The sequence below is a fragment of the Anomaloglossus baeobatrachus genome, chromosome 1, assembly GCF_048569485.1.
Source record: "Anomaloglossus baeobatrachus isolate aAnoBae1 chromosome 1, aAnoBae1.hap1, whole genome shotgun sequence".
NCBI classification, from domain to species: domain Eukaryota; kingdom Metazoa; phylum Chordata; class Amphibia; order Anura; family Aromobatidae; genus Anomaloglossus; species Anomaloglossus baeobatrachus.
The window spans coordinates 612043413-612056239 of NC_134353.1; the positions used below are offsets into that span (position 1 = coordinate 612043413).

General features: G+C 46.0%; 1 protein-coding gene across 1 annotated transcript in view; it reads left to right on the forward strand.

Annotated features, from left to right (window-relative positions):
• DAPK1 (death associated protein kinase 1) overlaps positions 1-12827 on the forward strand; it is a 249771-nt gene that overhangs the window by 196908 nt on the left and 40036 nt on the right. The window contains exons 17-19 of the mRNA XM_075318554.1: positions 373-570; positions 10077-10175; positions 11409-11486. Of these exons, the coding sequence (XP_075174669.1) occupies positions 373-570; positions 10077-10175; positions 11409-11486 (375 nt within the window). The remainder of the gene's footprint in view (positions 1-372; positions 571-10076; positions 10176-11408; positions 11487-12827) is intronic.

A 12827-nucleotide genomic window follows, 5' to 3' on the forward strand; every position in this document is an offset into this window, starting at 1 on the left:
TGTTGCTTAGTGTGACGTGGCCTTTATTCTACTCTTCATTAGCGCTGTGATCACCAGTTTCCTGCTGGCTTCCCAATGGAAAGTATAAAGAGGGAATTAAAAGATAGGGAGTTGTTAGTTGGTTTCTGTAAATCTCATGAAATATCAAAATATACATGTGTGGTTGTATATACATATATTCATGTATGTGTACATATACTGTATATGTATGCATGTGTGTGTGTGTGTGTATATATATATATATATATATATATATATATATAATATATATATGTATGTGTGTGGGTGTATATATACAGTATATGTATGTGTGTGATGCATATAACTCTGTAGAGATATGACTGACCAATTTCTTGTGTGCCTCTTTCTCAGGACGGGCACATAGCCCTGCACCTTGCAGTGAGGAGGTGTCAGATGGAGGTGGTGAAGACCCTGATCCATCAGGGGTGCTACGTGGACTTCCAGGATCGCCATGGTAACACACCTTTACATGTCGCCTGCAAAGATGGCAATATTCCTATTGTAATGGCACTGTGTGAAGCGAACTGTAATTTGGATATTACTAACAAGGTGAGCTGAGCCGCCACTGACTTTCCAGTTACTGACTAATGCACATCAACATCTGTCTCAGATATGTGCTCAAATAGAAAATGAATGACTAAAGACTTCTACTGCATACTGAGTGTTTGTTCTTCACTTTCTTGTGCACATTATTGGCAGGCCGTTAGCAGCTGCAGCACCAGGGCCCCTCCACAGCAGTACCTGCCAGTGACCGCTATTCTGTGTGCAGCTGTCGGTGGCATAGCTGCCTACTGTTGTGCATTCACTGTGCAGAGCTTGTTAGAAGACAGGCGTATACATGATTCTGTCTCAGTGTAGTGAAGGGGCAGTAGTGTAAAATCCCACAGACCCTCGTTAATTTAGATATTATGGCCCCGATTCATCACACAGTTGACAGAAATCTGTTGTAAATCAGTTTAAAATGGTGCAAAATTGTGACTTTTTGAATTTCTACGCTATCTCTATCAACTTTCTGCAAAAGTGGCAGCAACTTTGCAAAGATGGGATATAGCCAGAAAATGTATCATAATTTGTGCCTTCAAAGCTGATATACATTGGGACAGGATTGTAGGCCAGTCACTGACTAGATGACATATCTGCATTGGCACACAAGAGCTGGAAGGGGCACCAAGGGCATTACGAATTGGGGCATTTTACTCCAGAGCACTCTTCATCAAGGGTGACATGCATAAAGTCAAGTCTGAATGAGCCAGGGGCTAAATGCACCAGCCCTGATTCATTAAGACTGACATTTTACATGCCAGTTGTAATGAAAGGTGCGATGGAGTGAGATGTGCCACATTCATCAAAGGGCACTCCTCATAATGAATTGGGGACATTTCACAACTTGCGAGCACCTCCACTCAAAATGTTACTCCACCCAGGACCTGGCGTACATCTCTGGTGTAACTTGTGTGGATTTGCCACCCTTCATCTCGCTCCAGTATAGCGGAACTGGCCAGGAATGGCCAAACCACAACATTTTTACATCAAGGCATTTTACAACAGAAAACTGGCCAAAACTCTGTGATGAATTGGGGGACATTTTTCTGTTATTTTCACTCTGTTTAACCTCATTTTTCCCGCTGGTTTGTGGTAAAAATAACTGACCCTACTCCTGTAATGAGCTCCCTCCATGTAACTCCATTATTCAAGTTTCAGCTGTAAAAACCCATATTGTGGTGTTTCTTTTTTAGTTGTATCTGTTTTTCCACTTTTGGTTAATTAGACACAGGTTTAGCTATGAAGCATAGTTAGTGTGTGCAGGCTTCACTGTGGTATCAAGGGTCAGCTGCACATTCACCTGGAACCTGACAAAATGGCTCCTGCGCCTACAAAGGGTTATGTTTGCCGTGCCTTACCTATGAGAACTGAGCTTCAATGTTCTTTTTTTTTAACAGACTGATTCACTAATTGAATGGGAGTGTCCACCTTGTTTATGGAAGACATATTCAGTTTAAAGGATAGGGAGAGCAGTTGAGCAAATGTACACCATTATTGCTATTCTGCTTATAGTAGTCACTCCCATTTGTAAAAAGAGACATATATATCATATGTATTAGGAAATTATTCTTCATTTCAGTCTATAGTTTAATGTGGCTTCAAATGACAAGCTCCAAAATGTAATTTGCCGTTACTATTATATCCTTTGTAAGTAGGAATACTCAGACCTCTGCTGTTTGCTTTCTGTACTGGTCTCATAAATAGAAAAAAAAAAAATAAAAAAAAATATATATATATATATATATATATATATATATATATATATATATATATATATATATATATATATATATATTTTTATTTTTTTTTTCCTATTTATGAGACCAGTACAGAAAGCAAACAGCAGAGGTCTGAGTATTCCTACTTACAAAGGATATAATAGTAAAGGCAAATTATATATATTTATATATATACTAGGTGGCCCGATTCTACGCATCGGGTATTCTAGAATTTACGTATTGTGTAGTTAATGTATGATTTGTGATAGATAGATAGAGATATATATATATAATATATATATATGGATAGATATATATATATAGATGTTGTTGTGTGTAGTTACCATGTGTTTGTGTAGGGGCTGTACATGTTCTGGGTGTTGTCTGGGTGTAGCGGGGGGTGAGAGTGGTGGTGTTTGTGTGTTGCGTTGTGTGTCGTTATTTGTGGAGCGCTGTGTGTCTGTATCGTTGTGTATGTGTGTTGCGCGGTTTGTGTGGGTGTGTGTTTTGGGGGGAGGTATGTTTTGTGCAATGTGTGTTGTGCGGTATGTGCGTATATTTGTGTGTGCCGCGGTGTTTGAGTGTTGGGTGTTGTGTGTCTGTGGCGTTGAGTGTGCGTGTGAGTCTGAGTCTGACAATAAGGCATAACGTTTGGAACACCATTCTAAGTCTGAACTGGGTGCAAAAACCTAAAAAAACCTAAAAAAACATCACTATGGGGAGATAAGGTATGCACACCAGTGACTATGTAAGGGGAATACATGGAATAGCAGAAACTGCTGTGTGAATACTGACTTGAAAAATCCAATAGCTATATGTAAGAGTGAAAATGTGAAAAATGGAATCTGCATTACTGCCATGAACATATGAATCAAGAGAAATTTAGCTACTGAATTGATCAATGCAATAGAGCCCCAACACTACGCCAAAGTATTTCTCTACGTTGGGGTCCCTAGCTTGTGTGTGTCCTCTCATGCAGTTAAAAAACTAACCGTGTATGGGAAGCTGAGACCCAGGCTATTTATGCGTATGATATGGATTGGCAATAGGTGTGGTTGGGGAGGGTTCACAAACGAAAAACTACTAACAATAAGGAATAACGTTTGGAACACCATTCTAAGTCTGAACTGGGTGCAAAAACCTAAAACTGAGTCTGAGTCTGAGTCTGAGTCTGAGTCTGAGTCTGAGTCTGAGTCTGAGTCTGAGTCTGAGTCTGAGTCTGAGTCTGAGTCTGAGTCTGAGTCTGAGTCTGAGTCTGAGTCTGAGTCTGAGTCTGAGTCTGAGTCTGAGTCTGAGTCTGAGTCTGAGTCTGAGTCTGAGGTCGTAGCCAATCCGTGCGGGGGGGGCGGATCCGAGGCGAGCGGCCAATCCATGCGGGGGGAGGAGCCGAGGCGAGCGGCCAATCCATGCGGGGGGCGGGGCCATGGCGAGCCCAGCGGCCAATCAGCTTTGTGTCACCGTAAGGACACAATTTTGGAGCAAGACAGACAGACAGAATAAGGCAAATATATATATATATATATATATATATATATATATATATTACTAGAAGGTGGCCCGATTCTACGCATCGGGTATTCTAGAATTTACGAATTGTGTAGTTAATGTATGATTTTTGTTTTATATATATATAGATATAGATATAGATGTTGTTGTGTGTAGTTACCAAGTGTTTGTGTAGGGCGCTGTACATGTTCTGGGTGTTGTCTGGGTGTTACGGGGGGTGAGAGCGGTGCTGTATGTGTGTTGCGTGTTTGTGGAGCGTTGTGTGTGTGTTGCGCGGTTTGTGTGGGTGTGGTGTGTTTTGGGGGGAGGTATGTTTTGTGCAATGTGTGTGTTGTGCGGTATGTGCGTATATTTATGTTTGCCGCGTTGTTCGTGTGTTGGGTGTTGTGTGTGTGTGTGTGTGTAGCGTTGTCTGTGTGGGTGTCTGTGTATGGCGGTGTTTGTGGTTCCCTGTGTGTGTGTGTGTGTGTGTGTGTGTTGGGTGGAGGTGTGCACCTCCCATCGTGCTCCATCCCCCATGCTGCGCACCCCCCATTGTGCCCCATCCCCCATGCTGCGCACCCCCCATTGTGCCCCATCCCCCATGCTGCGCACTCCCCATCGTGCTACATCCCCCATGCTGCGCACTCCCCATCGTGCTACATCCCCCATGCTGCGCACCCCCCATCGTGCTGCATCCCCCATCGTGCTACATCCCCCCATCGTGCTACATCCCCCCATCGTGCTACATCCCCCATGCTGCGCACTCCCCATCGTGCTCCATCCGCCATGCTGCGCACCCGCCATCGTGCTCCATCCGCCATGCTGCGCACTCCCCATCGTGCTACATCCCCCATGCTGCGCACTCCCCATCGTGCTACATCCCCCATGCTGCGCACCCCCCATCGTGCTCCATCCGCCATGCTGCGCACTCCCCGTCGTGCTACATCCCCCATGCTATAATAGTTCTCCTATTATACTCAGAGAGGAGTATAATAGGAGGACTGTAATAGGAGGAGTAGTCCTGGGGGGAGAGGAGTATAATGCCGGCTCCCTGCACATGTGTACCGGGAGCCGGTGTACGCTGGTAACTATGATACACATCGGGTAACTAAGGGACCTTAGTTACCCGATGTGTATAATGTTACCAGCGTTCACCGGCTCAGTCACGATCCCAGCATCGCAAGTTTATGTCTGGCGAGGCGTGCGGAGGGCCGGGGCGAGCAGCCAATCCATGCGGAGGGCGGGGCCAGGCCGAGGCGAGCGACCAATCCGTGGGGGGGCGGAGCCGAGGTGAGGCGAGCAGCCAATCCGTGCGGGGGGGCGGGGCCATGGCGAGCCCAGCGGCCAATCAGCTTTGTGTCACCGTAAGGACACAATTTTGGAGCAAGACAGACAGACAGACTCCTTCGTCCCAGCCTCCCCCAGCATCAGCCTCCCCGTCCCAGCCTCCCCCGGCATCAGCCTCTCTCCTCCCAGCATCAGCCTCTCTCCTCCCAGCATCAGCCTCTCTCCTCCCAGCATCAGCCTCTCTCCTCCCAGCATCAGCCTCTCTCCTCCCAGCATCAGCCTCTCTCCTCCCAGCATCAGCCTCTCTCCTCCCAGCATCAGCCTCTCTCCTCCCAGCATCAGCCTCTCTCCTCCCAGCATCAGCCTCTCTCCTCCCAGCATCAGCCTCTCTCCTCCCAGCATCAGCCTCTCTCCTCCCAGCTCAGCCTCTCTCCTCCCAGCTCAGCCTCTCTCCTCCCAGCATCAGCGCCTCTCCTCCCAGCATCAGCCTCTCTCCTCCCAGCATCAGCCTCTCTCATCCCAGCATCAGCCTCTCTCCTCCCAGCATCAGCCTCTCCTCTCTGTCCCCAACATCAGCCTCTCTCCTCCCAGCCTTCCCCAGCATCAGCCTCTCTCCTCCCAGCATCAGCCTCTCCTCTCTGTCCCCAACATCAGCCTCTCTCCTCCCAGCCTTCCCCAGCATCAGCCTCCCCCAGCATCAGCCTCTCTCCTTCCAGCCTCCCCCATCATCAGCCTCTCTCCTTCCAGCCTCCCCCATCATCAGCCTCTCTCCTTCCAGCCTCCCTCAGCATCAGCCTCCCCTTCCCAGCCTTCCCCAGGATCAGCCTCTCTCTTCTCCCAGCCTCCTTCCTCCCAGCCTCCCCCTCCCAGCCTCCCTCAGCATCAGCCTTCCCCTCCCAGTCTCCCCCAGCATCAGCCTCCCCAAGCATCAGCCTCTCTCCTTCCAGCCTCCCCCAGCATCAGCCTCCCCCAGCATCAGCCTCCCCCTCCCAGCCTCCCTCAGCATCAGCCTCTCTCCTCCCAGCATCAGCCTCTCTCCTCCCAGCATCAGCCTCTCTCCTCCCAGCATCAGCCTCTCTCCTCCCAGCATCAGCCTCTCTCCTCCCAGCATCAGCCTCTCTCCTCCCAGCATCAGCCTCTCTTCTCTGTCCCCAGCATCAGCCTCTCTCCTCCCAGCCTTCCACAGCATCAGCCTCTCTCCTCCCAGCCTCTCTCCTCCCAGCCTCCCCCAGCATCAGCCTCCCCCAGCATCAGCCTCTCTCCTTCCAGCTTCCCTCAGCATCAACCTCCCTCTCCCAGCCTTCCCCAGGATCAGCCTCTCTCCTCCCAGCCTCTGTCCTCCCAGCCTTCCCCAGCATCAGCTTTCCCCTCCCAGCCTCCCTCAGCATCAGCCTTCCCCTCCCAGCCTCCCTCAGCATCAGCCTTCCCCAGCATCAGCCTCTCTCCTCCCAGCCTCCCTCAGCATCAGCCTTCCCCTCCCAGCCTCCCTCAGCATCAGCCTTCCCCAGCATCAGCCTCTCTCCTCCCAGCATCAGCCTCTCCTCTCTGTCCCCAACATCAGCCTCTCTCCTCCCAGCCTTCCCCAGCATCAGCCTCCCCCAGCATCAGCCTCTCTCCTTCCAGCCTCCCCCATCATCAGCCTCTCTCCTTCCAGCCTCCCCCATCATCAGCCTCTCTCCTTCCAGCCTCCCTCAGCATCAGCCTCCCCTTCCCAGCCTTCTCCAGGATCAGCCTCTCTCCTCCCAGCCTCCTTCCTCCCAGCCTCCCCCTCTCAGCCTCCCTCAGCATCAGCGTCCCCCTCCCAGCCTTCCCCAGGATCAGCCTCTCTGCTCTGTGCCTCCTCCAGCACGCCCTGCTCCTCTGCCGACACTCACACACCCGATCCCGACACTCACACACACCCGACCGATCGCATACACTCACACACACCCGATCGCATACAGTCACACACACTGACGATATCGCACATACGCACTCACAGTCACAACATCCGGAGATACCACATGCTTCTGGCCATGTGATCCTCCGTCAGGTCCTGGAAGGTCACAACAGCACAGTATCGAGGCCGAGAAGCAAGCGATATCGCCGGATGCTGTGAGTGTGTGGATGCGATGTGTGTGTGAGGTGTGTGTGATCTGATGTGTGTGTATGTGTGTGCTGTTATGTGTGTGCGTGTGGATCTTCCGCCGCTGCAGGACCTTGATGCGCTTGTAACCATGCTGGCATGGTTACCAACGTATCCCGTCCCCCGCTCGCACGGGAGCCCACACCACTCCCGTGCGAGCGGGGGACGGGGGACGGGGGGGGGGGGGAGAGTACAGTACTCACCTCCGTGACAGCCGTGTCAGTTCGGGGAATGCGCGGGGGGGAGTACAGTACTCACCTCCGTGACAGCCGTGTCAGATCGGGGGGAGGGGGGCGGGGCCAGAGCTAGCGTGCATTGCGTGAGGGGGGCGGGGCGTGGCGGGGCCGAATTGCCAATGCCTGCAGGGTGCCGGGGCGAGAGGCCAATCTGTGGGGGGGGGCGGAGCCTGGGCCAGCGGCTGGCCAATCCGTGTGGGGGCGCAGCCTGGGCAAGCGGCCAATCCGTGTGGGGGGGCGGGGCCATGGCGAGCCCAGCGGCCAATCAGCTTTGTGTCACCGTAAGGACACAATTTTGAAGCATGACAGACAGACAGACAGAATAAGGCAATTATATATATATATTATATATATATTATATATATATATAATATAAAAATCAGTATGGTCAGATCACTTTGGACCTGCTTAGCTTATGCAATGTCGCTTATCACTGGTAATAGACCTCCAATATTGATTTGACTCCTCATAGTTGAAATACATATTGATTTTTATCTATGACCCATTTTAACAATATGCACTGCATATTTTCTTGTTGTTTCCAGTATATATGAATACCTGGGTGTATTTTAGTAGCCATTTGGCTTTTAAGGGGTTGTCCAGGATCATTTTATTTTTCTACTATGGGTCTAATAACTTACAGGCAGGTGGTTACTAACTACCTGCCTGTTCTGAACTATGCAGTTTTCAGCCAGCACAGAGTGGTCACGGACCGCTCCTGCCAGCGATTCTGCGACTTACACTGGTGGCATGTTGACAGAGCAGCTGCGTCTCTTCCACCCTGCTCTGTTGATGGGGCTTGACTGTCAACGTCCTGCTGATTGACAGCAGGACCCCCGCTGCCTAACTACTGGGAGCCAGCTGTCAATCAGCATGGTGTCCACAGTCACACCACGTCGGCTGAAGATGAAGAGCTGTTCCATTGATGTGAAGTAGCAGAATCGCCAGCAGGAGCTGTGTTTGCTCCCTTGGAATTGTTGCAGTAAGTGAAGTATTTCTCCCAGAAACTTATTCCAATTACACATTTTATCATGCACATGTTTATTTCCTCTGTGTGTATTGGAACAGCACAAAAAATATGAGAAAAAAGGCAAATTGGACATAATTTTACACAAACTTCCAAAAATGGGACGTACAAAATTATTGGCACCTTCAACTTAATATTGGGTTGTACACTTTTACGAATAAATAACTGCAATCAATCACTTCCTATAACCATCAAAAAGCTTCTTACGCCCTCAACTGGAATTTTGGACCATTTTTCTTTTGAAAACTGCTCCAGGTCTCTCATATATGAAGGGTGTCTTCTCCCAAAAGCAAATGTAAGATCTCTCCCCATGTGTTCAATGGGATTTAGATCTGGACTTATTACTGACCATTGCCGCACTCTCCAGCACTCTGTTTCTATCCATTCCTGGGTGCTTCTTAAATTATTTTTGGGGTCATTGTCCTGCTCTACGTTGACCCCTAAATTCTTTGGTAATCTTCGGATTTCATGATGCCTTGTACACAGTCAAGGCACCCAGTGCCAGAGGCAGAACAACCCCAAAGCATCATTGAACCATATTTGACTGTAGGTATTGTGTTCTTTTCTTTGAGGCCTCATTCCATTTACGGCAAATAGTAGAATGATGTGCTTTACCAAAAAGCTCTATATTGGTTTCATCTGTGAACAAGTTGCTTTCCCAGAAGGATTTTGGCTTACACACTTTCATTTTGCAAGCTGCAGTCCAGCTTTTTTATGTCTTTGTGTCAACAGTGGGGTCCTCCTGGGTCTCCTTCCATAGCGTTTCATTGCATTCAAATGTCATCGGATAGTTCGTACTGACAATGATGCACCATGAGCCTGCAGGACAGCTTGAATTCCTTTGACACTTGATTGGGACTGCTTATCCACCACCCAGATTTGCAACATTTCATTAATGTTTCTCTAGCATCAACTTCAAGTGTGATTAGCCACATTGCAATGGGTTATAAAACTTTTTTTATTATCTTGTGCACCGTGGCCACAGGAACATCAAGATCTTTGTAGATGGATTTGTAACTATGAACTGTTTTTCAACAATTTTGGTTCTCAAGTCGTCAGACAAATTGCTCTCCTCTTTCTGTTCTTCATGCTTCATGTGGCACACACAATATAAAAATTTAATCAACTTATCCCCATTTTATCTGACTTCAGGTGTGATTTTCTTATTACCCACACCTATTAATTGCCACTGGTGAATTTGAAACAGCATCACATGTGTGAAACAGAGTTGTTTATCCACAATTTTGGAAAAGTTCCAAAATTTTAATTTCCAGCTCATTTTTAGGGTTTTGTGCGAAATCGTGTCTGTTTTTCTTTTTCTGTGTTGATTTTTTTTTTTTGTTTTTTTTTAAAATCTTCTCTTCCAATGACACAAAGAAAATAAACTTGTATGGCAAAACATGTATAACAGCAATAATTTTTGGGGATAATTATTTCATTTCTTGGAACAATACCAAGGGTGCCAACAGCCATGACTGTATATAACCCCACTCATTCTTCCTTTACTGCTCTGAATTGAACCTTGAATGTACATGAAATTAAACCCAGAATATTTGAGGCTAGTGTTTATCAGCTGTCTGGTGTAAATTTATGGCAAGCATTTTATCACGTCTTACTTTACTTTCTCACAGTATGGCCGTACCCCATTACACCTTGCAGCAAACAATGGCATTCTTGAAGTGGTTCGATATCTCTGCCTCTCTGGTGCCAATGTGGAGGCACTGACTATGGTAAGGAAATACGAATGTAAACCTTAAGGGGTTAGAAATAAAAAGGGACATACGCGGCGCTACTCTGAATGTAGTAATTCAAATCCATAAATGTTGGTTATAAGATGTGCATAGATTGCACTCACCTTATTGCAAGTTGGATCAAACACATAGGTCTCTTAGGATCAATCTCCACAATCTCCGTCCCCGATCTGCTGCTCACCAGGATGTGATGCACGGTGAATCACCTCAGCCCAAGGATCACAGGAAATCAGTCATTTTAAAATGCTTAAAAATATCTTCAAATCCAAAAAGGTGGCGCTGATCTCCCAATATATTATAACCGAAGAAGTTTTATTTGGCTAATGAAAGATATTACAACGCGTTTCGGCTAAACATCTTAAAAAAGATAGCCTTCATGTAAAATAACATAATAACAAATAGCATGTTATTTTACCTGAAGAAGACTATCTTTTTTAAGATTTTTAGCCGAAACGCGTTGTAATATCTTTCATTAGCCAAAGAAAACTTCTTCTGTAATAATATATTTGGAGATCAGCGCCACCGTTTTGGATTTGAAGGATTTTTAAGGAAATAAACTGTATTTACACAGTAAAAATAATAATAATATTATGGTAATAATTCTACTAAAACCAGATTGATTATTGTTGGTACAAGATCACTAAAATTTTGAAAAACATAATTCATCATGGCTATGTGAAAAAATGATTTATTAATTAGATACATTTTCATTTTTTTCCTATTCTGAATTAGAGCCCTTGAAATTAGAAAAACATGGCTGCCTTCTTCCATTCTTCTTCATTCATGGAATGGGCTTGTCATCTTGCAGTTCAGACCCCTTTTTAAATGAATTGGGCAAAAGTGAAATATCTTAAACACTCAGCCCAAGGGTGACACGTTTTTTTTTTTTTTTTTTTTTTAAATAATTAATTCTTGTTGGTTTTTTTTTTTTTTTTTTTTTATAATGAAAACAAAACATGGTTTTGCTGTGCTTTCCTGGTGGTTTTTCAGCATTTTTTTGTCTGTAAGTTATCTGTTGTCATGAAATGTTATTAAAAGGAATATGCCCCAATTGTCATATCTAAGCAAATGCGGAACATACCTTCCTGTGGTGCGTCCTTCTCACTAAAGGACTCATTATTGACTCTCTTAGTACCAGTTATCCTGCCTTAAGATGAAGATTCGTAAGACTTCTTTCATACCGGTATTTACGTTGCTGATTTCTTTTGATAGGATGGCAAAACTGCAGAAGATCTTGGCAAGGCTGAACAGCATGAACCTGTTGTCAGTTTGCTAGCAAGGCTCCGAAAGGTAATCGTGTTTTACATATCTGGCCTTTCTAACAGGATATTAACAATACAATAAATAATGACCATACAGCAACAAAAAATTGTTTAAAAGAACTGAGAGTCCTCAGTGGTTGATACCTTTTAATGGCTAATTGAAAAGATGGTAATAATAGCAAGCTTTCGAGACTACTCAGGTCTCTTCATTAGGCTCAATATAATATCATACAGAAACCTGAAGTTTTCAATATAATTAAGGCTATGTGCGCACGTCGCGTAAAAACATGCAGTTACGCTGCGCTTTGTAGCGCAGCGTAACTGCATGCGTCCTGCGTCCCCTGCACAGTCTATGGAGACTGTGCAGGGGCCGTGCGCACGTGGCGTTTAAGAGCGCAGCGCTTCGGCTACTGCCGAAGCGCTGCGCAAAAAGAAGTGACATGTCACTTCTTTCCTGCGCTTTGCCGGCAGCTCCTGCACGGTCTATGGCAGGAGCTGCAGGCAGAGCGCATGGAATCGGCGCTCACTACGGACATTTCTGCAGCGATCTAAAGCGCACATGTGCTCTTCAGATCGCTGCAGAAATTTCTGCAGGGCTTGTACGCAACGTGCGCACATAGCCTAAGACTCATTTAGAAGTCTAATTTTTTTTCATACGAGTTCTATGCGTGGTTTTCATGGATGGCACTTGAACCTGTGATGGTCTTGGAGGCCATTCACATGTTTTACGTGGACCATGCTGTCAGTGGAAAATGTGGAGAAATGTCCAATTTTGTTCTGAGTGTCGTATCAAAATCTGCAATGTAAGTCCATGAGGTCAATGAAAAAGAATCTGACGTCTGAATGAGCCCTGACGTTGTGAGCTATAGTGTTATATCGCCTATAACGCCTCCATCTGCTAGCAGTAACAAAGTTGGGGTTTTTTTGGTACTGCCACATGTCAGAACACTAATATATGCATTTCTGTAGACATGAAGACCCCCGGTATGCTCCTCCTTATATTGACAAACGATATCTTGGAATTGACAAGTGGCAGGTTATAGTTCTGTGTGAAGTTAAAAGCTATTCTGTATTATGTATGAATAGTATCTGGCAGAGAAAGAACAGAGAATTAAGATGAAGATTTACTAATGCTGAGTTTTACCATACAGTGTACTGGAAAACAGCAAAAAGATTTCAAGTGCGGAAAAACTGCAAAAAAGTGTGATCACATAATAGTTTTTGGGATATTTTATTCACAGTGTTCACTATATGGTAAAACTGTTGTGTGATGTCTCAGGTTGGTATGCGTTTGTAGACACCAAACTTGTATAGGTTTACGTTTATCTAAGGGGTTAAAAAAAATTCACAAGCTTGTCCAAAAAAAGTG